Source organism: Takifugu flavidus, chromosome 8 (assembly GCF_003711565.1).
Source record: "Takifugu flavidus isolate HTHZ2018 chromosome 8, ASM371156v2, whole genome shotgun sequence".
NCBI lineage: Eukaryota > Metazoa > Chordata > Actinopteri > Tetraodontiformes > Tetraodontidae > Takifugu > Takifugu flavidus.
Genome location: NC_079527.1, coordinates 8,023,577 through 8,050,936, shown reverse-complemented (window position 1 = coordinate 8,050,936; position 27,360 = coordinate 8,023,577). Strand labels below are relative to the sequence as shown.

The 27,360-nt window shown below is 45.1% G+C and overlaps 1 protein-coding gene across 2 annotated transcripts; it reads right to left on the bottom strand.

Annotated features, from left to right (window-relative positions):
• Nucleotides 1-99: 99 nt before the first annotated feature.
• Nucleotides 100-26,686, bottom strand: dip2ba (disco-interacting protein 2 homolog Ba). 2 transcript variants are annotated; one of them, XM_057042083.1, is made up of 39 exons: nucleotides 26,406-26,686; nucleotides 15,401-15,472; nucleotides 14,378-14,533; nucleotides 14,176-14,301; nucleotides 13,768-14,004; nucleotides 13,556-13,684; nucleotides 12,788-12,907; nucleotides 12,176-12,373; nucleotides 11,974-12,065; nucleotides 11,786-11,896; nucleotides 11,425-11,548; nucleotides 11,123-11,232; nucleotides 10,911-11,013; nucleotides 10,731-10,795; nucleotides 10,516-10,609; nucleotides 10,198-10,317; nucleotides 9,993-10,107; nucleotides 9,718-9,857; nucleotides 9,485-9,621; nucleotides 9,119-9,199; nucleotides 8,919-9,046; nucleotides 8,659-8,773; nucleotides 8,341-8,542; nucleotides 8,106-8,218; nucleotides 7,527-7,550; nucleotides 6,429-6,509; nucleotides 6,113-6,236; nucleotides 5,885-6,006; nucleotides 5,700-5,811; nucleotides 5,356-5,465; nucleotides 4,944-5,074; nucleotides 4,702-4,870; nucleotides 4,351-4,521; nucleotides 4,171-4,232; nucleotides 4,034-4,091; nucleotides 3,866-3,940; nucleotides 3,581-3,755; nucleotides 3,359-3,482; nucleotides 100-3,275 (listed from the first exon to the last, which is right to left on the bottom strand). In XM_057042083.1, the coding sequence occupies exons 1-39, from the start codon at nucleotides 26,488-26,490 to the stop codon at nucleotides 3,023-3,025; spliced, it is 4,764 nt and encodes a 1,587-aa protein (XP_056898063.1). In that variant the 5' UTR covers nucleotides 26,491-26,686; the 3' UTR covers nucleotides 100-3,022. The 2 variants fall into 2 exon arrangements, with proteins under 2 accessions (XP_056898063.1, XP_056898064.1); XM_057042084.1 differs by lacking the exon at nucleotides 7,527-7,550.
• Nucleotides 26,687-27,360: the final 674 nt, after the last annotated feature.

Sequence of the window (27,360 nt, the reverse complement as noted above, 5' to 3'; positions counted from 1 at the left end):
CCCCTGCTGGTCGGAGGTCTTTCCCCTTTAATACAGCTGCTGATTCCAGAGGTCACCTGAGTTTCCAGAGCAAAAAAAACAAAACAAAAAACAAACAAGAACCGTTCTGACAAATGGGTTTTATTTTACATAAAACACATAGAATGACAGTGTGACAGTATTTTGTCAAGTTTGACGTCATCGCACCATTGACAAGCCCAGAATGACTTTGCTGCAGCTTGAAAATGCATAGTGAACACACGAGTTGTTGAGGTATAAACTGTGGGCCCTTGAGTTTGCGTATGAAAGATCCTAATTCAGTTGTTACTTATAGGTTTACATTTTTGTGCTTAGAACATGAAAAATTGGAAACACATCCCCGTTACCATGCGTGAATGAACGGAAAAAGTCTTTGCAGTCGTTCTGTGACGGAGACGTGAGAGGAATTCTGAAACCCTGGAAGGGATGAAGATAAATTCACATGGTCAGGCCGTCCAGGAAGTAACCTTCTTTCTGTTGGGCCAACGTTTGTCCGCTCCCCGTTTGTGAATAGCACCGATTTCCATCAAAAAGGCCGACGTGAAATTATAAAACTTTATTAAATGTAATTGGAGTTTAACAGTAGCAACAAAGCAATAATTACACAGCAGCTCAGATTTGCTTTGTTATTATGAATAATGCTGAATTGAGACACACACAAACACACACACACACACACACACACACACACAAAAGGTCTTCAGTGTCCATAAACTGACGTGTTGTTACACTGTACAAGATATGAAGCTGCTTCTAAATCAAACTGGCTGTTTTGCAACAATTGTGCAGTTTTAATGAAAAGGAAACATTAGAAATATATTGATGGAACCCCTATAAAATAGATTTGACTTCAAATTCCAATGGAAACATGTAAAACACAGTAGAGGCGACAAAAAAAAAGAGAGAAAAAAGTTTATATTCCATTCATTGATGTTGTTTACAAAAGACATACCTTGTTGCACCACAATTGCCAAATATCACGGTTAAACTGCACACACACACACACACACTCACACACACACACACTCTCTCTCTCTGATATTGGGAAAGTGCACACTTTTCCTGCCAAAATAAAACCTTTTCCTTTCTCTTTGTATTGTGATAAATTAACAAATCAGAAAAATGCTGTCAAGTATGAAAGATCGCTCAAGTTTGTGTCGACAATGTCCCCATCTATCTTTACGTTAACAGCAGTAATACAGTATTTGACCTCTAAAATACAGTATACAGACAATATCCTGTCGCTATTCTAGTTTTACTCTTATTTAAAAGGAAATTTTGGAATTTTAAACGATAGGGTTACTTTTAACTGGCTGCTGCCCGTCCTGATGGTGTCATTTAGTTTCCAGTGTTACAGACGTTCACAATGAAGTGGTGTAAATGATAATGACGACATGAAAAAGGTGCCAAACATAAAAATGCAAGCCGACCCCCCCCCCCACCCCCCCAAGAATGTAAAAAGGGCAAATTTAATTCAGCCTCTGAGTCCATGTGTGAAAAAGTCTTCAACAGGTCATTAAAACACTTAAAACATGAAAAGCACTGAAGTTCTACAGGATTAATAAGGCAAAGTTCTGTCCTCCTTCACGTCTTCTTTTGCTTTAAACGTCACACCGGTGCAGTAAAAAAGGCACTGATCTGCCTTCTGGTGATGATCTGCATTTATTTACATGAAAGCTCGTGGCCCATGTGTGTTCACACCAGGGAAACTGGAGATTTTAATTCTGGACAATCTCACCATGACATTTATCTACTGGTCTGGTTTGATCCGTTTAAATTTCCGACCACTCGACACACACGACGGCCAAAATGCTGAAAATCTCCAACCACAGAGAAAATGTGCTTTTAAATATTTTGCATTTGCTAATCATCTTACAAAAATGCAACTTAGTGGATTAAGAAATGATAAAAGTTATGCGTGTTTGTAAGAGGTTCTTTAGCACAAAGTACCTTCAGCAGTTTGTGTTGCTGATGCTGGGACGTATGTAATGAAACGTGGAACTTTGGGGCTCGGCCTACATACTCAGCATCTAATCCACTGAACCCATAAATCCAGTGCTGTGTGACTATTTGTCCACTTACATTTTTATGTCCAAATTAGCAACTAGCATTTACACCTAAAAAATAAAGAAAGCTGCAGCATTTCCTCTAAAAAATTAGTACTCACACAATCATAAGGACACCTACCTAAAGGACAAACCTCTATTCGCATCAACGTCTGCATGTGTGCTTTTGTGAATCAAAAAGATCATTTTTAACAGAATAAAACGACCCCTCCCACACCTCCAAACCACCAATATTTTAAGCAACGCCCCCTAACGTGTGAGGACCAGGTGGAAACGGGCGACGGCCTGTTTGGGACGTTATTTTAGAGTTGCCCCCGTGGGCCGGAGGCACCTTTTAATACTGATGAGGATTTGCTCTTGTGAAAACAGCACGCATGAGGGAGGGGTGTCCCCTTGAGGCAGGTGAGACAGGCGGTGGACTCAAAGGTGCGAGAGCCTAAAGTGCAAGAGGGGAAAGTTCCAGCTCCTCTCAGCAGTTCTTCTGTGACATCCTGCCTTTTGACGGGGGGGTTAAAAAAGCAATGATGAATGGATCTGATTTTTTTTTTTAAAAAGGAAGGATTTCTTTGATTAAAAGTAGCCAAATGCAAATGTCTCTAAAACATAAAGGATTAAGATGTAGTCAAGGAATGATGAGCAAGGTTCCTCCCGAGATGGTGGATGGATGTAATTTGTAATGAGGGGAGGAGATTTGCCTTTCTGCTGTAGGGACTGAGGGGAACCGAGACTGCAGCCGTTGGGCAGGTGGAAGAAAATTTGCAACAGTTTCTGAGGGAAGCTCATTACAATATTTGGATTGTACTCGCATTCCCACGCTGTTTGGTACGCTAAAGCTGGGGTCTGCTACAGAATGCACCCCGAGATCTTCTCCCTCATCTCAGAACCCACAGGCTCAGTTTTCTGCATTTCGTTGCATTTCAGTAGGGGGGGGGGGGTGATCACATATTATAGGCCACGTAAATGGGGTCTAGTTGGTCAGCCAGGAAGGAGTCGCGCAGGTGCATCCTCTGCTTCTCTCCCCTGGAGTTAATGGGAATAACCCCCGGGTCCACGATGACCACCACCCCGACGATGAGGTGGTGCTCTTCCAGGACTACGTTGGTGACGAGGGGCACCAGGTCCAAGGCCTCCTGCTCCGAGCCGCTGAGCTCCGCCACCACCACCAGCAGGTTGGTCCACGTGAAGACGGCACTGGTGAGGGAGAAAAAGTGTTGAAGCACCGTTGACCCACGTTTCTCCAGATTCAAACATATCAGCAGTGTGAAGACACGGACCTCTCTGCGATGCTGCGATGAGCTCGCGACACCGACGTCTCTATGTCAATGGGGTGATAGCGCAGCCCCCTCAGCTCCAATGTTTCATCAAGAGAGCCCACCACAAACAAGGCATCATGGCGATCTGTGACAGTGAGGAGTCAAAGCACAGTGGAATTATATCGGTCCTGCAGGTTGTTCCCACGTATTTTATGCTACAGTCCAGGTTGAAGGTCTCCTCACCTCCGCTTGCATCAAGGAGCTCTGTCCTCTTGATGAAGCCCAGGTAGCCGGTCCTGGCCCACAGAGTCTGGGGATCCCCGAAGCTCAGTTTGGTATTGAAATGATCAGCCTGCAGACTCTCCTCCCCGTAGATGGTGTAGTAGCCACTGGCATTGTGAGAACTGCTCACCCAGATCTGAAAACAAATGACACACAAGTCAACTTTTCTTTGGACTTGAAAGACTTGAAATAAATGCAAAATGGGGGTAAATGAAGCAACTGTGCCTCAACATTTCCAGAGCTCACCTCTCCAAGATGTGAATCCCCTAATGGACCTCTGGTCTCTGGGTTGACTATAATGACTCGGACCCCTGGTAGAATCTTACAGAAGAAAATAAATGGATTCAGTCTGGAGCTCAGTGAACCACGTCTGGGTCTGTGGCCAGAGCCTTTCAGTCCACAGTCAATACTTACTGTGCCCGACTCCATGAGTGGAAGACTCTGTGGAGCTCCTCGTTCCACCAGCCTCACCCTGAGCAACAGAAGAATTCTTTTCACACTGCCTCGATCATGTGACATCTTTATTGTGGATACTTGACCTTTCAGCATACCTGTCGTGGCGCAGAGACTTCATGTCAACGTAAACAGTGGAAGGATCGGGTCCGGCAGTGCCCTGGCAGAGAAAAAAGAAAAACAATACGAGTTTGACAAGTTAGAGCAAAGATCTGCAGCACAGAAGAAGAACTGTGAAGAACAAAGTCAAAAGAGGATTCAGTATGTATGAAACTGACCTGCAGGCAGATGGCCAGGTTGACCCTGGAGCCGAAGGCAGTGCTAACAGCGCGGGGCGATAGGCCGAGATCTTTGAAGAGCTTGGAGAAGGACTGTGTGAGAGAGAGGCGAGGACGCTCTTCTGCTATCACCACACAGCTCCGCACGCAGGATAGATTCAGACCCCGAGCCTGGGAGTCAAATCAACTCATTTTAGTGAGAGAAACTGACACCACTAAACAATATACAATCGTAAGAGTGTTGTTATCATCGTTGGAACAGAAATAACAGAACACAACAAAAGAGAAATCCAATTACAAGGAATCCCTGCAATCCCGAGGAAATCTCTGTGAGTACAGACCCAGTCTCACCTTCAGAATCTCCGTCTGAGTGCCGAGGCCTTTGGTGCAGAGCTCCATGACGGAGTAGGAGCAGAAGGTGTCTCTGATCTTGTATTGACTGAGCGTGCTCAGCCACAGAGGCAGTGAGCTCTCCAGCTCCAGGGGTGGGATAAGGATGGACTGGTGACCTGAGTAAACACTGGGGCAGGGGAAAAAAACAAGCTGTCAACAACCTGCATTTAGCAACCAGCGTGTCTGTTTATGAGAGCTACCTGGAGAGGCACCACAGGACAAAGCCCAGGCCGCAGTATGGGTCCAGGCAGATGGCTATTTGGCGTGAGGAGTAGAGCTCACACTGCAGCTTAATCGAGCGGCACAGGGTACTGACAGCAGCGTGAGACATCTGACCAAAAAAGGACATGTTGCCGTTGGGGCGTTTTAAGCAAAGGAAGGTGATATATTAAAATAAAATGCATCTGTTTGGAATCCATTTGCTTATAAAGACACTTTCCCAGTGGCTACGACTCCCATAGCACCTTGGATATTCAACTTTCAGGATATAAATAACAGGTGGATTCTAATCCAATTCCACATAGTTGCTGGTAAAGCTGCAATAATCGAAGTAAAAATGAACTTGAAATTATACATGTTATAGAATAAGGATTATAGGTAAGAGAACTGTACCTTCACTCCAGTTAACATGCCTGTGGTGGACACACTAAAGTCCAAGTACGCCAGCATCTCAGGGGTAGGGGGCTTATAAATGTGTGTAGGTCGTTTTCTGGGGAGATCATCTGAGGAAAGGGGGATTTTTGTCATATTTTTGCTATATGCATCATATATTGCTAATCTAAATGTAATGAAGCTTTTTTTATATATATCTGAGAAAGCCAAACCACGACACCTTGTGGTCAGAATGAGAATTCGTTTTAGACAGACCTGAAGGCTTAAATGTGTGAGAAAAGCAGCAAAATGATACTATTCAAGGGTCATTCCTCCACAGCTCTAAATTAAAGAGGTTCTGGTACCTGTATCAATGATAGTGGGCCAGGTCTTGATATTGACGCTGGCAGCAGCCTCCCTGGACCTGAGGATCCTCATGAGAGGCTGAGTGGTGAGGATGCAGGCTGCTTTACTCACCTGCATATCAAACAAGGGATTGTGAACGTTCAGATGTTTCAGAATAAGATTTCTTCGATTTTAATGCACTCACATCAATGATCATGCGGACTGTGGGGAGAGTAGCCGCCAAATTCTGTGGGTGTGGTGGTCTCACTGTGACCGGGATAACCCCAGCATAGAGGCAGCCATAGAAGGCAGCTATCAGGTCCACGCCTACAGAAATCAACGTTGCAAACACACCCGAAATTTTAAAACTTTGTAATAAGACTTAATGTGTGACAAAAAACACACCACATGTGTGAATTAGGTATTTGTGCACCTGGAGGATACAGTAGCACCACGTTGTCTCCTGCGTTCAGACCTCCTCTTTCCAAAAGCGTTGCTGTGATTTTCTCAGCTCTTTTGTGTAGCTGAGCACAAGTTGCTGTGCACACTGCCACCCCCTAGAGTAAAAAAAAGAAACATGACTGAACACGCGCGGCACAAAATGGATTATCGTCACCATCACCATCAACAGAGAGGAAAAGGAGAAGAGAAAGCAGCAGCATTTATAGCAGCGCTTCCTTTAACACAAAAATACTGGGTGAATTTGGATGGATTTTATCATAATGAGGGCGGGTGTGTGGCTAGTCTACCTTAGCATTTAGCAGCACATACAGGATGTGGTCGGGATCAGTTTGTGCTCTCCATTGTAGAGCTTCAGACAAGAACTGGTGCTGGTGGAGAGAGAGAGCATCGTGACAAAGGTTAACAGCAGCTGGACTCAACGTCTGCACAAGACATGCACAGATGGCTTACAGATAACAGATAAAGGTATTCAAACATTTATATGTCACTCATTCAACCCACTATTAAAAACAAACGAACCTCTCGGTGGAAACGGACAGATTTGTTGAATTCCATCAGGCTTTATATAGCATAAAGACCAGGGAAACATTTAAAGACATGTTTGAATTTTTTTTGTGAGAGCTCTCTTGAAAAGACACAGAAGTGCACAACAGGAGGATGGCAGTGTCCAGAGAATATTTGTTGCCAAGTGCAGGGTCATGCTGAGACCATCTGCACCTGGTAGGAGGCAAATTGAAGCCACTTTTAAACACAAGCTATGAAGCTTTCAAAAGAGGCTGACGAGAATATGTTAAAGGAAAAGGAATGTAATATATTGAACTGAAGCGGAAAAGGCTAGTGTTCTCTGGACAACAAGCACACTATTTTTACAGCACCGTCACTCTTGCTTGCCAGAGTCATCGTGCTTCTCGCTCTTCTCTGTCAGACAACAGATCATGCAAACTGCCTGTCAGTGCTCTGACCACTCATCAAGCCATGCCACACATGGGAGCGTCACAGCAAACAGAGCTAGCAGAGGTTCACACAAAAACATCCCAAATTCACCCTGTTTACGGTTAATTGTTAATATTCTATGTGGCACAACCAATGATTTGGTTGAAGATCACATTATTTAATTTATAGCACCAAATAAAATGATTTTTCTGGTTTAGTTTAGTAGGTAAGAATCAGTGGTACGATAAGCATTTAAGTTCAGATCTGGTGTATTGCTATCTATCCACTGGGAGTGTGTGTGGACCCCTGCTGGCCAAGGAGCCAGGCTGGACAGTCATCTCGGTGTGCTAGGCCAAAGCTGTTGCTGGTGTTCATCAGAAAATCGCGGCTGCAAAAGCTGACTGACAAAAAGGCAGAAGCAAAGAGGGATGGGGGCCCGGCTAAAGCCTTACCATCATGGTGGGCCACACATAGAGCTAAAGCCCAACTCGGGCAAAGTAAAGGCAGAACAACAAGAGATTTTTGATAAGACAGCATAAACCATGTCTGACTGTAACAGTGAACGTCCAGTTAAAACTGAAATGTTTTGGGGATTTTTCTGCCACCGTGTGTAGATCATTCAGGTTTGAGCTGAGAAAAACAAGTAACAACAGATTGTGGATGACAAATTCTAGATCCTGAGGTTATTTCCAAAAAAAACTACACTTTTTAAAGATCTAGTCCTAAAACATAACTGATGATGGAAGCATAAAAAGGGTGAGAAATTATTCAATATAAATTTTGTTAAATTAGAAGCCAGGTTCCAGTTGGACGCTGAGGCCCTACTGTTCACACGGGTCTCCTGTCTTCAGAAGCTTGGCCTGGTTTTAATATTCAAAACATGACAATCCTTCCTGAACCTCTTTCATTCACTATATGCTGAAAAAGAATGTCATTAGAGCTATTTTCTTGATTTTTAAAGATCTTGGCTGTCCTATTTGTTTCTGCAAAGCTTGTGCCCCACGTGATTCATGGTCAGTGAAAAATGGTACCTTTCGGATCAGGTCCTGGTCCTCGACCACGCCCAACTCTCTGCCTATAGCTTGGGCGATGCGCTTTCCAGCCACCAAGTTGCCAACCAGCATCGAAGCAGGACCGACATCCACTGCAGAGACCAACAGTACCAATTATCTGATGCCAGCAGCAGGATTTTATATGAATCATGGCCCAGATTTCACATTTTAATCATGATTAGTTTTAAATAGTCGAGTCGCTGAGTTGGCTGACCTGGCTGTTTCTGCCGAGGCTTGGGGAGGTTGGTGACACACGTGTGTGGGCACATGAGGATGTTACAGGGGTGCAGATTTCCCTCCAGGAAACTCTGCTTGGTTTCGCAGATATGGATCCCTCCCAGAGGCGTCTTTGGAAGGGTGTTGGCCGGGACGAGCGCAAGACAGTAAAGGCCAACCTGGTGGATGCTATCGATGGCCTTGACAGGAAATAGAATTATGGTTTCATAGCAATGGAAAGTTCAGAAAGCTCATCGTGCAAAAAGGCTGCTGAAAATTTGTGGAATAAATCTACTAGTAAAATTCAGAGATTTACCTGCAGAACTCTACTCATCCACTGGAAACTGTCTTCCTCACTGGCATCTGGCCTCTGTTCTGCCACAATCACTATCCTCTCGTCATAAAACACAGTCACTGAGAACACGGCGATCCTGGACAGAGGAACAGCAGAGGAATGAGGACACACAATGGGCAGCAGAAGGGTTCAGGGAGATGAACAGTGATTATTGATAGGGGCACGTGCATCACTGAATGAAACACCTTAGTGAAGGTGGTAAAGGTCAGTGGATGTCTCACCTCCCCCTGTAAACTGTCTTTACGGGCTCAACAGCCAGAGCAGTGGCAACGAGGTCGTCAGCGTTGTGTCGCCGCCCGCTCACCATCAGCAGCCCCTCAATTTTCCCAACTACAAACACCAGACTGCCCTGAAAAGTAGGCAGATTCACTCAGCAACACAAACATATGACCACATTTTTGTTCAGTTTCTTATGTCTTACTGGTCCAACAAATCCAAGCAAACCAGTCCGAGAGAAGGGAATTTCCCCTATAGGCGCTCCAGCTTGATTAACAGGGATCACCTAAATATTCGCATAGGAATCAAAGGTTAGTCGCAACATCCATGCAAAAGCACACGAAAAGATTGAAGTACAAAAAAAACACAAGCATGAGAACAATGAAAGTGGCTCCATCTAGTGGATCATTTACAGCTACTCTTCTATTCATTATCTGAATGTGTCACTAAAGGTGACCAATCTTTTTCCCCTCAAAGACTAATATGTTTATTTAGTGTGAGCTGCTACATGTTTTACACCAGGGTAAAAAAGAGAAGAGGAAAGTTAAATGAACTTCAAACACTGACAGACCTCAAATGTGTTCTTGGTGACACCAGGCAGTCCGTAGTACAAGGTGCCCCCTGCTCGAGAGTTGATGACTATTTCCCCTATTTCATCTGTCTTGCAAAGCTGAGGAGGCCCCTCTGGCTTCACAATGCACATCAGAGCTAAAATACAGACAAGCCAAAGCTTTCAATTTTAAACCTGCTGTCTGGAAAAGATACATGTGTGTGCACTGATATGTAACTGTTTCAGTAGCTGACCTCCAGGCATGATGTGACCCACGTCTTGAACAGTCAGGGCAGAGTTTTTGTCCTCCGTGTTTACCCTGATCACCCCATGACTGAGCCCACCCATTGATAATATGGCCCTGGCTGGTAGAGCGGCTCCACGCACGCCCGGCCTGCAGGAGCAGAAAAAAAGTAACCAAACGGGACAGGATATCACCATCTGCAAGTCTCAAGGTTATTTCTGACTGTTTTTTCTTCTGGTTAGAAGACAAAGAAGGCACACACAGATGTGCATGCAGATACAGTACCTGCGAATGGCCACAGTTAGCGCCTCTGGAGAGGTGGCACATGGACAGATCACCTCAGGTTTCAGACCATGAGATTGAAAAACATTCAGGAAGGCATCACATGATGACACAGACCCTGACGAAAAGCAAAACAGCCAAAATTGCCATTCGTTTTCAAAGAAAGGCCTGTACTGTAGAACACATTAGCTTAGGAGAGCTAACTCACATGGATTTGCACCATCAGCCACAATAAGCATGCGTATGGATGTCAGGTTGGTGTCCTTCTGGTCCTTGTGGGCCATCATAGCCCAGTGGAGGTCACGACATTTAACCAAGGCCACACGTGCTAAAGGGGGGAGGGAAATACACCATTATCAGTACTACTTATTTGGACAAACATACTGATATAGGTTTGTTGTAATTTAACTTTTGAAGTTACGCTTCATTGTTGTAGTGTGTCACCTGATTCCATTCAAAATATTTAGAAAACACAATGTTTTAAATCTGTTTTAATACACATCAAGCAGTTTAACAATGGCCGAACCTTTGTGAATATGGACTCTCTGCACCCAGGACATGGGACATGCTTTCATGACAGCATAGGGCACCGTGATGGTGTGGATTCTGTTCATGACACTCTGGAGGGGGGAGGGGAAGCATTAAAAATGTCAATGTCACATTTATGCTGCATACACATATTGTGCTACAAGTATTAAAAAAAGGGACAGGTATTTTGGTTATATGACTGGATGATCCCACCGTTAGGACGCCATGCCACAAGCCCATGTCCTTCTTACAGTCCAGAACATTCACCAGTGTCTCCCCTAAGACAGAAATGATAAAACACTCCTGTAAACTGTTTTAGGACTTTCAAACGGGATTTTGAGGAACAAATAGTTAAGGCAGAGACACAATCTGCAAAAAGCACCACGTTCTGACCTTCGCAGTAGTTACAGGCCTGTGTCAGGGCCTGACAGTGAGTCAACATGGAGATCTTAGACACAGCAACTCCCATCACTGTCCCCTCTTTACTGGCTTTATACTGCGGACACAAACACACAGCATGCCCACATTTCAGCAAATTTACAAAACATTATCACATGATACATAGAGATATGATTTCAAAGGTAAATTAAAGCTGCGGAGCCGACCTCTATGTAGGCTGTGTCTGTGTTGGCAGTGGGGATGTGAGGCTGCCAGTCTTTGGAAGGTTTGGTCAGGTATTTGGTGTCCGTCACCACCCATTTCATCCTTGGCCACCCTGGCGGAAATAAACACATCACTATAAACACACTGAAATATTTCACCTGACATTAAACTAAAACTATAATCTGGAGCAGCTGCACTGACATTTTTGTGACATTCAGAGGATTCTTTCGAGAGCACAGACAGAAACTGGACATTAGTGGGTTTGTGTAATGGCTCCCGCGGAGAGACGGAGGCAATGACTGACCTTTGAACTGGATGATCTCTCCATTTGGGGTCTTGGGAAGCCCTTTGAGACACACCTCACTAGTTAGTGCCAAACTAACCCCACAGCTGCCTAATAGGAAGCCAATCTGTTGGCTGCCTGCATCCTATACAGAGAGAGAGACAGAGGGGGGGGGGGGTCATGAGACTAATGGAGACAACTGAGACAATTAACACACCAACTGGGATGAGCTAAATCAATCCCAAAAAAAACACTAGCTTAGTGTATCTGCATAATGCTGATATAAGGTATAGAACTACACCACATGCAGTGGCAGTTACCAGTTTCAGTTAGAGTGAATGTATGCACAGTCTCCTACAAATAAACACTGTTTTAATGTTACCTGTCGGGACAGCGGTACCTCAATGGGCACAGGAATGACCTCTGCTAACAAGCAGCCATAGAAAGCTACCCAGAACATCCCAGGATCAGTGTTGGGATACACCAGCGCCACCTATGGAACAGAAAATAACATTGCTTCTCGCTCTTCTACAACCTTACTTGGAGAATCACCACTGAAGTGACCCTCACCCGATCTCCAGGTTGCAGGACTGGTTCTGTCTTGGTGCCCAGTTTGTTTAGTAGAGTATAGGCCAGTTTCAGACTGCGACTCCAAAGTTTACCTGTTGTGATCAAACGCCAGGAATGATTTTTTTGATAAGGTCCCATATTGATTTGCTACAGAACAGAACAGTTTAAAAATATTCATATTCCAGTCAAGATCTCTTCTCACCGTATGTGAGGGTGTAGAGGGGTTTCCCTGTGATATCCAAAACTGTAAGAGCTGGGCTCTTGGCCTGCGTGGCCCCCCAACGGGCCAGGGCAGCTTGAAGGGCAGGGGGCCAGTTACTGACCACTCCGAGGGGCTCCCCCTTTACTGGGATGATCTGTCGTCCCTCTGGCTTGGGGGTGTTGGGGTCCGGCTGGGGCACTAGATAGAAGAGGAGGCAGCAAATGTTTATAAGTCTAAAGTTTTAACCATTAAAAAAAAATGCTGTAATTTCTTGAAGCTGAAACGGAAATTTGTGAGAGTAACACAAGATCAGTGATCACTTGTAAGTGTATCTTTATGTGATTAACTGTTTTTTTAACATGGTATTTTTTATTTCAACTACATGTATAGACTATCAACTTGATTGAGGGGTTTCAGTGCATGACATGGTGTTGCACACCCGTTACTAAGCAACAAATATCTGAAAATAACAAAGGGTGAGATCAAAAGGTAACCATAATCTGAATGAAACCATCCGAGAAACTGGATAGCGCTCTTTAAATAACTATAATAGCTGATGAAATAACCAAGCTGTCTGTGAAATAACCACACAGATGCACATGCATCCCTCACCTTCTACTATTTCCTCCGAGTCATCGACAAAGAATTCGCTGAGTGGTGGTCTCTTTGGCCGTTTGAGTGTGTTTAACAGCTGCTGGATCTTTGTGGACACCCTGTTGCTGACAGGCACGCCTGAACAAACAAGAGGAGCAGCCACTGTCACAGACACATGTAAACACTGAATACACAGACGCACATGCACTTCTAACACAAAGCACTACTTGACGACACACGCACCAGCACACAGGCAGGATTGGAATCAACAGGAAAAGATACAGCTGGACAGTTGGACACAGATTGACAGCATTTAGGAGGTTCTCTAGGGCTACACTATGACATAAAAGGAACGTAAAGATAAAGAGCGGCCAGGCAAGAAAGCAAGCTGATCTGGGCATCGACAGCATCTGTGACCTTCCCCAGGATTTTTTATATTACCTTTTCTTTTTCCTTTAAAAAAAATAAATAAATCAAAGGCAAGACAGGGACGGGATTATTGGACCCAAAAGAAAAAAAAAACACAAAAATTGTGTCAGTGGCAGCATTCATAACACAGTGAAATGAGATTTATGGTCAGAATGATTCAAAATAGATGATTCAGTGTAGCTGGTCTATTGATTATATTGCTCATCAATCAGCTTCAAAATGCAAATCATAACAACTGGTGTGATTAAGCCATGCAACCAGCCAAACTATACAGGACTGACTACCACATTATATTAACCAGGCTGTGAACACAAAAACTGAAAATGAATGATTGTCCTGGCAAATTCATTAGTGTACCATCGGCTGTATCCAGCATGCTGGAGCGGCTCTGCCCACGGCTCATTCCCCTGACGGCAGGAGCCAGGTCCACCCTGGACCCTCTATCCTGGGGAGTGGAAGAGGTCACATCTGGAGGGACACTGTTTTCTGGGGTAGAACAGAGAGTGGTGGGTATGAGCAGCCAGCCAACACGTTTAGTTATACTGGAGGCGTTTATCAGTAAAGCTTACCTATACGCGTGTGTGCCAGTACATCTGCCAAAAGGGAAACACCAGGTTGAAGCTGGGGCAGTGGTTGGGTTTTGGGCTCTCCATGGGAGAGGGTGGAAGAAGCAGACGAGGAAGTAGAGGAGCTTTGGACGGAACGGTTGATCCAGTAATCCGGGCTCTGCAGGCTCTGAGCTAGTGCTGCACTGAGCGCAGCTTTTCTGCGCAGTGAGCCCTCATCCTCTGATGCAGAAGACGTGTCTGTTGTAATGGGGAAACAGTTACGACTCAGATACTTTACAGTGCTTAGGGTGAAAGCCTACATTTGTCATCTTTGGCCTACATAATGGAAGTACTAAAAGGGTTTGTAATAAAAGAGAGCTCACGTTACATCAAGCCACCCCCATGTGAGTGCTAAGCAGGCCAGCTTACCTGGAGGAGTGCAGTTATCTATCGGAGACTGAACAAAGGCCGATCGTCTCTTAGTCGGCATGGGCAGTGCCATTTTTTCCTCTTTGTGCTTGGCCAGTGCCGCCTGCACTGCCTCTGTGTGTATGTCTACACACATAAGAAGAAACAGTCAAGACATGTTTATTTAAAACATCTTATCTTTGTTTTCTAGATGGAGGAGAACCTGATCTGTAGCGCTCATCCCTTGCCCCTCCACTGCGGTGTGCACGGTGGTGTTTAGAGGCGGAGGAAGTGGAGGGGCCTGGGGCTTCAGGACTTGGACTGGGGTCAACGCTGTGGCCTGGAGAAAGCTGGACATCTGGCGGTGGCAGATCCAAATCTACAAAAAACATATACTTTAATAAACATCCATAATTTGACATCACATTGAAATGTGGACATCTTTATAGAACTCTAAATTCAACCTCAGCACAGATTCTCTGCAACTGATGCAGCTTGTACTGTTAGGGCCTTAAAACTTTGACAAAATCTGTTTTGTTTTCCTTTACTCCCAAAAGGTATCTGAGGAAGAGAGTCACATGAAATGATGGCTCTTACAGACCACAAGGACTGATGGCAGTCACGGGAAAAAACTGACCTGAAACTTTTTCAACTCTTGTTGCAGACTAAGCAACACAGAAGCATGAGTGTTACTTCAATTAAGACATTAATGCTGACATTTACTAGATTTTCTGCCAAGAGAGGCCACGGGGAAATTATATAAAGTGTTTACCTTAGTAAATTATGCTCAAGAATGCAATAAGCTGTATTTTTGGTAAAAATAATAATGTGGAAGATAATTTCCTGAGGAAGCACCACACCCTCATACATACAGTAAAGCAGTGCAATTTGCACATTTCTGTGACTTCTTCCACGTGGTTTCAGATTAGTCTGTTCACAGGTTCATAGGTGACCACTGAGACATGTTGCAGCTTGTTGGTGTGTGGATTTTGTCATCATAATTGTCGTCATATTGTTTGACGTGACAGTGTTTATAAAATGTGGCTTGTAATCCCAATACTGGCCACTAGAGTGCTACACCAAGCCAGAAATTTTCCTGAACAAACTGGACAAAAAGAAGCCTAATAGAAGATTGTATTTGTATTCTTTGTATCTGTCTATCAACTGATTTGCAACTTTCAGGCATGAATTGATAAAATTTTGTAACTTCTCAGAACAGAGGGCAGAAAGGCAGTGTTGGTATTACTTGGCAAATGCTGGATGTAGGAGGCCAACAGTTTGGCTTTCTTCTTCTCATAACCCTTCTGCGTGATGTCACCTAGGAGAGAAGATAGCAGCGTCACACCGTTATGTTCGGCTCAATTACCACGCAAACAGCAGACAACTTTGCAGACAAACGCACAAACGCACAAAAAGTATTAGCAAGTATACAATCCACACAATGCTCCTCTGACATGCAAACACGCAGCCTCTGCTTTAGCTAATACATTAGAAGGGCTAGAGTCATAATAATCCTCTTAAAACCAAATCTACTGAACTCCACATGTTGAGGCTCAGTCCATTCACAGCCAGGCAAGGAGACAACTCCATTGTTTGGCTTTACATTATCCTGTTGAAAATACAAGATGATCACACAAAAACCTTCTTTGGGCTACAAAACCTAAATATGATTAGGACACGTTGCAGATAAGCAGCAAGCAAAGAACAATGGTTAAACTGCAGGCTATCAGGAGCACTTGGAATAATAAGCATAAAGGAAGCCATGTGAACTTGTGACACGTTATCTACACTACCCCCCCACCCCAACACACACACACACACACACACACACACACACACACTTTTTCCAACTGTGTCAAATGTCCCACTGCTTGTCTTTCCTCATTTGGCCTTGGACTATAAGTCACATCCACAAGGGTTTGTTGTTTTGTTTGGACCCCACCAACCTGAACTGTCCTTCCTTTCCTTAGGTGGCTCCTGACATCTTTGCATTCAGAACACGTGAGGATAAACAATACCAATGCTGCACTTGGCGGACAAATGGATTATCATATACGGGGCTTTATTGTTGTTGACAAGTTTCTGTCAAAGCCTCAGCGCCACTGAGGGAAGAGAGGATGGAGGGAAGCATGGAGGGGAGGGCAGTTATCACAGTAGAGCGCCTGTACTGGTGTGGGGGTAAAACAACTGACAGAGAGATACTGTACAACAGATGCTGCACAACAGAGGAGGAGCTGCACGCTCAAGAGCAAGAATGTGCTGTTTTGAAAAGTATCGTGGCTCCGTGCGTGTGTGCGTTGTCAGGGGACAGGATATAAGCGTCACCCCACCCTAAGCTGAGCTGCCAAAAACATCTCCCAGTGTGTCTAGAAAAAGGAATGTGCTGATTGGAGAACACTGCGCTGAAAGAGAGAGAGAGAGAGACAACTGGCCAGGAGATCAATTCAATGGCCAAAAAGTCCAGACTGAATACATATATGTCTGTGTGTGTGTGTGTGTGTGTGTGTGTGTGTGTGTGTGTGTACAGCTGGTCCAGGTTAACAGCTACAGCACACAGAGGAAAGAATGCTGACTCAGTCTGATGTGCAGTGGGCTTTACAGCCAGTGTCAGATGTATGTTAGTGTGTCAGTGCCTAGATGCAACATGACATTTTCTCCAATTATCTCTGACGGGTTTTGTTTACACCCAGCAAACGTAGTCACCAACTCAGCTACAAGGACGTTTGCTCAAGCACCTCACCAAGAAAATCGGAACTGAGATGAAATGTGGCAAGAATGGGGGACAATGTGATTTCATTTCAAAAATTGACATAAAAATGGACATTGACGTAAAAACAGCAGAAAGCAGAACTTCGAGGTGCACGAGTGCAACGACTTCTTGGAAACGGAACATAACAGAAACAGATGCCATAAAATGATCAAGTGAATGGATGCACGTTTATGAACTGAAAGGGGAAAAATACTGCAAAAGTCCCCGAATCTAATAAGCAAACATATTTGGGAAACGCAACAAACAAGAGGAACCAAAGAAAAACATTTCCAGCTGAGCAAACAGTAAAACTTTAGACTTAAAGGCGCCATCCACAAAATCATGTAACAAGTAAAAGAAAACTTCCACCAACCTGGAAGAGGGAATAAAAAAGACAATGGACAAAAAAAAGCATCAATGCCAATCATTCATTGCTTATCTATGAAAAGACAAATCCTTGTTAATAGCCTTCTACATGGACTTTAATCTACCATCCTTTAGTGACAGCACACCTAGTTACCAGAAGGGACAATTTCAAACTGTCACTGCGTGTTGAAGCATCTTTGGCTGCAGATAGCAACGCTGCAGCGCTGATTCCGTAGAATGATTCATGATTCTTGCTCCTTTAATCAATATTAACAACGCCTTTAATCTCTGGTTTCTCAAAGATGCCCGACATTAAAGCCAGCTGTGCTGAATAAATCATGAGTGATGAATAATGGTATGCAGAGAGGAGCGCCAGATAGACCCGAGTGAAAAGAACACCATGTGGAGAAGAATAAACAAAAGCGGAGAAGAATCCTCACACGGAGACTCGGGGCTAGACTCCAGGTCAGTCAACAGCGGGTTTGATTAATATTAGAGGAAGAAGAGAATTTTTTGGGGGGGGGGCTGTGTTTAGAATCTGAACAAGCAGTTCAACTTCCACTTCTACCACCAGAAAACATTTTAGCAGTCTTGCAGATCTAAACTTAACTGCAGCAATAAGAAGGAAATAGCTGCGGTTTCTCCGTGTTATATCAGGTCATGACAATCTGCTCCTGCTTCTGCTTCAGACGCTTCGTGAAGCGTCCATAATGCCGATTTGGTTTTCCATCCGCTTTGCTGTGAGAGCACATTTCTTCCTGAGATGCCAGGGCCAGCCCAAAAGCGAGCATGAAAGCAACCGTTATTTCTAAGGCGCAGCGGACGCACGCTGCTTTCTGACAAGTGTGGTGGGGTTCGACCGTGAGGCGGGAGGATCAGAAGTTTGGCTGAAGATACAGGTGATCAAAGCTGGAGGTCACTGCTGGGTTAACGTCTCTTCGGGATCACATGGGGATCTAATAGTTTATAGGGGAAAGAGCCTGGATTGTAAACACCTGCCTGATCTTCCAACCTCCCCCCCCCACACACAAACAGTCAGATTGAACTGAAGCCCTGTAATTATCATGCCCAGATTAGAGCGTTAACATTCATCTCTGGCAGGAAGTGACACGACCGTTGCTGCCAGCCGAACCTCCCACTTGCCTCACCAGTTTCAGTTCCTCTCTCAGTAAGCTAGAGGTAAACAATACACTTCTTTAAACAAGCAGCACAAATCCAACCTCGTTTCCACATTAGAACATTGGTCATAATTTGAAAAGGCATTTTACATGTGACCCAGCCGATTACGTCTGTCTAAAGTGTCAAACAAAGGCTGGCCGACAATGATGGACTGTCTTCTAAACGTGTGATGTCATCTTGAAGCCTCCAGCCAGCAGCACTGGTGCACAAAGCCGTCTTTGTTTATCAGTGGTTTACTGTTTGCAATAAATTCAATTTGGAAAATACAACACACTTAATCTCACGAGGAGTACACATCAACAAAGGAAATAATAGTCCCCTGCAGGGTGCTCGGTGAGCTGAGCAGAGTGAGAAACCCCACAGAAGGCAGTGCACACATTTACATCTGAAACACACGTAGATACAAGGGCAGAGAGACGAGCTCACGTCAGTCACGGGATCTTATTTTTGGAGCTCTAGAATGCAGAAACACCAGAAAGGAAGAAGAAGAATGATGCTGTGCTGAGCATGTGGGTAAATGACAGGAAATGCAGATGGAGTCTGACAACAAGGCCATTTACTGGCACATGGTTCTTACTCACAGTCCGTGTTACTGTGCTGTCTACACTCAATGGAAGCACTTAAAACATGAAAACATACTGTACAATCCCACCCTGGATTAACATGTAGGTAAACTAAAAGCTACATTTACTTACGTGTCTGGATTTACTTCCGTAAAAAGCCGAGTCTTCTACATATCTACTTTGAGGCCCCCTCGGGAAGAGAGAGACGTGGAAATGTGGGAGACTGCCAATCAAATGCTCAGTTTCAGGTCTGACTGATGAACCTTAAACATCATCAGCCACTGGAAGATCTGCAAAAGCATTCATGTAGAAACAAGTGTTTTGAGAAAAGAAACAGAGGAGATAGAGGAGCTCCAACAGCCTGCAGCCACTCGGCGTCGACTCCTGCATCCGATGACTAAATATCAGCGGCTCTCACTCAGGGACTATTTGGTTCACGTCTGGAAAGTGATATGAAACACTCGTACAAGGCCTCTCACCCCCAGCTCCAGTTTTCCACGGTGAAAGTAGGCCCCAGGTTCTCCTGGGAGCCGGATAGTCCATGTGAGGGAGGATGCAGTGATTTCTGGATGACTTCAGAAACCTGTCAGCCAGCTGAGAAAATGGCTCAGGAATGTAATTTTTCTTGACAGATTGTGGGCTGGATCCAAAGATTCCAGTTTGTGTTTTGGTTTGTCCTGACGAGCCGAGATCAGACCCGAGTCAAACGGAGAAGAACGTTCAGCAAATCTCTGCACAGCAGCCTCACCACTACCAGCACCAGGCCTTCTATACTGTGCAATATGTAAAGATTGACATCTATGTCGTATAGAAAGTGGTCATTTTTGAAGATTATCTGTTGCACAAGCCTCCAGTTTGTGCTGGCTTGACTGTAGCTAATGTAAATGTAAATCATCAGCCGATGCTCATCAGCTTTAACTATCAGAGTTTCTCACCAATCTTTAATAATCACGCTCGTGATCGAGAATGCGTGCATTGGTTTACTGTGAGGAAGTCAGTGCAACACGCACCAGGAATGGAAAAGTGGGAAAAAACCACAAGCTATTGACATCATTGTGTGCAATTTAATCAGATCAGTTAGATCTGAACAGAAAATCTCATTTTTCCAAAACTACACCTGTATTAAATGTTCAGTGGACAGCACTTTAGAATGTTAGTACATGAAATAACTTGATTTGGAAGGATTTTCTTCTCTTAAACACAGTGTGAATGCACTTTAGATGTAGAGCAGTCCGGGCGGTTGTGCAACGGCTCCCCGTGCTTCCTGTTTTGGGCTGCAGCCGTGCTCCTCTGAGCTGGACTGTGTGTTTGACTTCTCTGTATTGTATTTACTGGCTCCGGGTCTAATTTCTGGGTTTGTTCCCCCCATCTGCTCTGCTATCAGCCTGCGTCTTCTGTTTACCAAAGGTCATGTGGCCGAAACTTTACTGGTAGCAATTTACCGTGAAACTCTTGGATTAACAACTTAATGCACACATTTATGTGGGCAGAAACCTCAATCACTTCATCAAATCACACCTTCCTGTCTGGAATAAAAACACTCGGCTTAATTGTGCTGGCCAGGGAAATATCTACATTTGAATGGTCAGGCTGCTTCCTGTCGTTATCGCCACAGAATTAAAGCCAAGGTTCTTTCCAAACTTTTAAACCCCCGACATTCTGTGCGAGTGCAGAATGTTGCCCCACTTCCTCATTACTTCGAGCACGTTGTGCATTTGATATTGGCAAAGGCAACAGTGTTGACGCAGCTGCCTGCTCGGGTACAGCAGAGTCAAGAGACACTTCCAGCGCTGGCCGACTGTTGGAGAGAGTGAGATGGATGATGCTTTCAGTCTATCAATGATTTCATCTACTAATAAGAACCCATGGTGAAAAGCCAAGAGCTCCACTTAAAATGGGCCTCATCAATTATTGTAACATACAATCTGATAATATGTGAACGGACAGGGCAACAATACACACTATGGTGAATAAAGTGGTATTATCCCACTTAACAAATCCTCTTAACAAGATCCTGACATTTAATTTAAAAGGTCACATCAGCCTAAATGCTGGATATACTAAAACACTCTAATGCAGAGGAAAACATGCAGAAAATGCAAAGATGGGGAGGGACCTGCAGAACATGTCCCAACATGCAGCAGTCAGTCCAGTTCTGCAAACCTAGCTCATAACTTATAGAATTATCACACACAAGACTAAACAAATGTAGAACATGAATCAAAAGGCTGGTCTCTTCTCAATCATCTCTAAAACAACATAATCTGACTATCTGGGATAAAAGCCTCCCAGTTTAAACTCCCATTGGAGTCTGGCTGTCGTCAGCACTTCGAACCTGTCTGTCAGGTTGAAGAGAATTTCCCTTTCCTGGAGTACTGTTCCAATCCACTTCTCTCCCTCTGCTCACATGACCACATTGTTGGAAAAACACACATAATCCACAACATAGCTTCTTTCTTTTGCTAATGCTCGGCCGGTTTCACCAGCAGTTCTATGTTTTCAAAGAGACATTTAGAAAACTTCTATAAAATTTCTATTCCGCAATATAGATGAGTTAATGTCTCACTATCAGTCCATTTATGTTCAGAGTAACTGGGTCAGGGGGCAAAGCCAGTGTTCGTGATGTTGCTGATAACGAGTGAAGCCAGTTTTATACCTTTCCCCGGGCCAAAGCCGTGGATCTGCTTCCAGAGGGATCGATCTACCAATATCATGGGTTCTGATCGGATTTCTCCATTTGTTCCTCCCACAGTATTTTTGTCTCCTTTTGAGTCGTTTACCAAAGTGGTGATTATATTTCGTCAGTCTTCATCTTCATAGCTGATTTTTAATGTAGTTTTCCTTAATGAAAAAGGTTCATTGATGGCTGTTTTTCATCATAAGTCTTTGTGGACAGCATGAGCACAGTAAGCTAAGGAAAACATTTTCAAGACTTTAGAGACTTCCATGAAACTCCAGCCTAATTACTAAATGGCAGATCTGTGTTGCAGCATTGAAAGAGGATCAGGTTACACTGGGCTGCACTGGTGTTCCACTTCAGAGATACAGAGGTCCTGACCTGAGGTTCACTGAGCTGAACTGGCATCAATTTGGCCTTCGTAATATCATCTTCGGATGACGTATGGACGCACGATGCCTCCTGACTGCTTAATAGCTTATGGATGATGACTTAATAACAGACATAAACGTGGAAGGAGGAATGTTAACCAGGCAGCTGACACTTGAAATCAATGTTACAGGCTCATAACGTGTCACGAGTGGCCTTTAAGAGACGCGAACGTCAAGTGTTGAGTCTGCAGCTGACAGTGAGGCTACACAGATCCTGCCTACGCCCCGGACAGCTCATGGTCTTGACCTCCCACCACCCACAGCTCACAGCCATGAAACAGCCTGTCATCAGGGCGACAGCTCCGACTCCGTAGGGACACTCGCCCATGTTCAACCATGACGAGCAGAGAGGAAAGCTGCGTGAAATGCTGTCAATCTCTGTATCACGCAAACGCTTGAGTCAGCAAAATGCTCCTCCTCCTCCTCATGTGAAGAGGGAGGGTGCAAGGTAACAAGGGAGCGAGGGGAGAGGAGATGTGAGGAAATGAGACGTTAAAATGAAAACACAGCGACTGATATTATTACAATGTGGTCTTGAAACCACAGAGTAAACTGGAAAGTGCGTAACAGACCACTGAAACCAGCATACTTGTACCAGTAAAATGCTTCCCAAGATAATTTCCAGGAAATAACCAAAGCCACACTGGCCAGACCTCGCTGTCTGAATGTCAAAATAAAAACAACACTTCCGTTCATGCTCACGAGTGTACGAGGCGTGGGCTCGCACCGGGCTACAGGTCTGCGCTCCTGACACTTGATGCTCAAGAGGCTGAAGCCCCACCCGTGTTTTCATGGCCTTTGTTTTACCTTTCCCTCTGGGGAACTGAATTAAAGGGTTTGGCAACTACGAGCTAAGCCCCAACACAATGTACTCTGAGGGGCCGAGGAGGGAGATAGACATCAGCGAATTGAGAGTGGGGGGGGTTTCCAGAGCACTTCAACTCGCTGGATGTTTAAAATACCCTTTCGCCACAGAGGGGACTCAACACAAAACAAATGGAGACCAAAGCTGACAAACACAACACGTACTTGACCTTTTGGAAACTTTCACTGGCCATATATGCGGCCTGTTGGCCTTACCGATGAGCACCGATTTCCTATCAGCCCTTCCTGTGACGCAGGCCTGTGCTCTCATTTATAGCAGCGTGCACAGCTGTCCGGAACACGCTGCTGACCGTGCCCTCAGCCACCGCTGCGGCGATCAGCTGTGGCTGGCGTGAGTTTGAAATGAGACCAAAGCGTGTGTGAGGTGCTGAATCTGCAGCAGACGGGTGGTTACCTGTAACATTACAGTAGTGAACAAAGCCTGTTGTCAAAGCACAGTCCGAAACAATAACGCAGATTAGAGCGAGTAAATGCCGATTCTGCAGAGCTCTGCCTCAGACTTCCCTGCCGTAATGTTACCGACAGGGATTTAAAGCTAATATATTACAAGTGTCTGGAATTGCCAGCTTGATTTTTTTTAACAATTAGCGTACAAGTGACAACTTTCACTATGGGGCTGAGCGGCCTGAAAGGAGCAGTTTTCAACAGGCTGTGACATTTCACATACAAGCCATGGGCGTACCGGTGACCCACATGTAGCCGCCAACCGGCCAGTTGGTCCGGCGGTGAAATCCTACCAACACCGACTACTAGCCAGGAACACGAGCCTCGGAGAGAGAAGGACGCCACGCGATTCGGGGTGACTCTGCAAACTCTGGGAGGGCGGCCTCCGCTGTGAAGAAGCCCCAGCGTTTGTGTCAAAGAGATGCTTGTGTTCTCCTCCCGAGGCATGAAAGTGAATTTGTCTTAGCAGCCAGGGCTATTTATATTCACAAGAGCATTCTTTAGCATTAACACATTCACGTGGCCCAACAGGCAGCACGGACTGCGTAGTGACACAGCTGCATGAGCTTCCACAGGCTGATAACACACAGGACAAAGAAGAAAACACACAAACGGGCCTGATTTCTTTAATGGCTGCATCATTGCGCCCGGCAGATATAAATGTGTTGACTCAGCATAGCTTGGTTTGTCACAGTCTGCGAACCTACATCAAATAGTGGGAGGAGTGCACAAATCAACGCCAGCGTCACACCTTCCTGGTGCGTCAGGTGGTGAGTGAGGATGTGTGTTGAACGCTACACAAAAAAAAGGGGTCCTCATAAAACAGAATCCTGATTAGAGCGATTCATCACACCTAGCGGCTCGGTAAACAGCCCAGATGAGCCTGGAAGCTCAAACTGGTTCTTTTACTCTGCGGTTGAGAGATGTGCCCCATAGGAAAGGACACGCCTTATCGTAGTGAGTCACGGGGCTACAACAGGTTGGGCTCCTGAACACTGCTGAAGACGTTTAGAACCTGCACGTCCGTTGCTAAGACGCATGAAGGAGCCGGGCTTCTAATTAAGTCAAGACCAGATCAAATCCATACCGGTGGTCCGGTTCAGTGGGTACTTACAAGCACAGGTGCATCCACTGACATGCTTAACTGCAGTTTAATTACGCCTCGGCAGCATTATTTCCAAGATTCCACAGCACGTTATCAGGCTTCAACAGCACAGGCAGATGTGTGTTGACACTGGGGTATCACGTCTAAGATGCTTTTACTCATTAAAAAGGCCTCCGAGAGTCGCTGACAATACCAGAGATCACAAAGTAATATTATGTCTTTTCCCAAGCAGAGAGAAATTCAATCTCAAAGAGCATCGACCCATTAACATGGTGTCTGGCAGGGACCCGGCTCGTTCCAGCGCCATCATAATCTGCCGAGTGATGCGGGGCAACAGTGAGGTAAAGCAGTTGCTGGGGTGAACCTGGCGTGACCTTTTACCCCGAACCCAGCTGAGAGGGAAAGAGACGACCCACTGGCCACACATAATTTCCCCGAGTCTGGCCAGTGACAAGCCCCCCGACTACGAGCATGGAGGCAACTCATTCCAGCGTGCATACAAAGGCTGGGTTTAGCTGAATGGCCTAAATGGCAGCAGAGCTCTTGGCCGTGGCGACGCAGATCAGTTGAATGGTTCTCATTGTGTCCATGTGGTCACAGGGGGCTAGTAGAAATGGGCTGTTTTTTAAGAGGCCATTTGGCAGCCTGTGTTCTTATCCAAGCAACGCAGGAATTGGCATTTCCACTTGGTCTGAAGGAGGCTCCGATATGGAGTCAAGAAAACTTGTATACAAGGCGATGACATGTCACCTGCATGCATGCATGTCACCTGCAGTAAAGGCTTACCAACCTGTAATATTGCAGGCATTGACCTGTCAGTTGGGGGGGGGGCACTGAATACTGACTATTATTACCAATTTCACAGACTCTGGATGAGCTTGTGTGGATGATCAGAGCCGTGCAGCAGAACCCAGTAACCCCTACAAAAAGAATGAAGCATAGGTGTCAAGACTTGGGGGGAGTATTGTCAAGGAAGTGACAGCATGTGGAGACCAGAGGAGAGGCTCACAGCTGCTATGGGGGAAGGGTTGATTTACACTATTATTTAGTGAGGGGAAATGCACCGTTTGGATGTGGGAAATGTACAACAACGCATGCATTGTTTCGGTACACAGATCACAACAGCTGGACAATTTGCAGGGTATAATTCTGGACAGGTTCGCACAGGTGTACACATCCTGTGAATCACCTCTCCAGCGAGGTGTCAAGCACATTGACTACTGAGTCATTCACACCAGACTCTTCATGGAACCACAGCAGATGCCTGCGGGCCTTATGATGGGACCAGCACAAGTCACAGTGACTCACAGCTGTTTTGAAACAAGGCACTCGTGGACTGGCACAGGAAGTTGACAACTATGCTTCATACGATGGTTTCATGATGTCAAACCCAAAGACATGTGGCCACAGATCGGTCATGGCATATGAGGAAGTCCAATGGAATTGAGAGGAGAGGTCGATCTGATAGCCAGAACTAGCCTGTGGCCACCCCACTGACTCAGCTTTGACGGTCCGATAGCGAAAGGGGCAAACTTGAAGCCTTGCATTTAAAATGCCGCGATAAAAGAAGCACAATGGAACGGATGAAAGCCTTTCTCTTCCTCCTGCTGCTTGTCATGCCCTGTTAGCCTCGTGTACCCACATCCTGTACTAGCGCAAAATAAGCTAATAGCACGGCGTCGGTGCCGGTGTGCTCTTATTCAAATGTTAATGAGCTAAAGCGGGATAACAGTCTAAACTGGGGCTTTATTAAACCCTCGTTAGCCCAGTTTGCTAGGACACATCGCTAGCTTGAAAATGTGCTAAAGCATCCCTCCTCCCTACAGCCCGTCAGCCCCCTCCCCTCCTTTACCTTCAGACAGCTCCAGATCCAACTCCGCCAATTGGTCTCTAACCTCTTTTGGCAGGGCGGACAAATCCACGCCGCGGTCTGCCATGGCTCTGCCGACCAACACGGGTGCAGTCCTGAAAAGACACCGAGGTGCTGTCGGAAAATGTAAAAGAAATCTTTAAAAAAAAATTTTAAAAAAAGGTGGCCCACTCCCTCAAGACACAAAACACGGAGCAGAGTGGGAGAGACAGTCCATCCGCACGGCTGGCCCCTCCGCCATAATGGGGAAAACTCACCAACGGCAACGTGCGGTCACGTGACTGTATTTGCTTCGCCTGTGCACGAATTCAGCGCACCGCAGAAGTCGTCGGCGCTCGTGCGCCCCCTGGCGGTGTGTGTGTAATAATACACGGGATTCCAATTCAAAAGTTCCACTTCTACTTACATTTTATAGAGTGACATAGATTATTTGATTGTTTAAAAGGATGGCTTCGGATTTTGGCGCAGTAATCTTCTAATGGTTGTAGAGTATGTCTTTCCAGACAGGTCACAATTTTCTTATTATTATTTATTAAATTTTCATTTGATGTAAGTGCAAGACTCTACAAAGCGTAACACAGAATCATTACAGTCCTGCGGCGGGTCCTGCTTATTCACAGGGCAGTTTTGAGTGATGCATTTATTTCTCTCAGTATTCTGATTCATTCTATTGACCTTAATATTATGACAATTGAGTCACAACAATTCATCCCTTTACACATTATAAATGCTATGGATAGGTTAGTAATGGTACAATGGGCCGCGTATATATTCTTCTAACAGCATAAATTCTGCTAAAGGAATGCATTACTTGATCATATCTGAAATGCCAGTTATGGTAACTTGGATACAAATTACTGAATTCCTGGTTGGTTCCCAAGGAATTTTTTTTATCAGCCAATTATTAACAAATGGAGCAAAAAATGTCTGGTTTCTA

Bases quoted from the DNA above. Each gene is read 5' to 3' on its own strand.
- dip2ba (XM_057042083.1), bottom strand. From the start codon at position 26,490: ATGGCAGACCGCGGCGTGGATTTGTCCGCCCTGCCAAAAGAGGTTAGA. The intron at 11,897-11,973 runs GTGAGGGTCACT...TCTGTTCCATAG, and splicing joins TCCTGCAACCTGGAGATCGG to GTGGCGCTGGTGTATCCCAA. The intron at 4,522-4,701 runs GTGAGACTGGGT...TTTGACTCCCAG, and splicing joins CTCAGACGGAGATTCTGAAG to GCTCGGGGTCTGAATCTATC.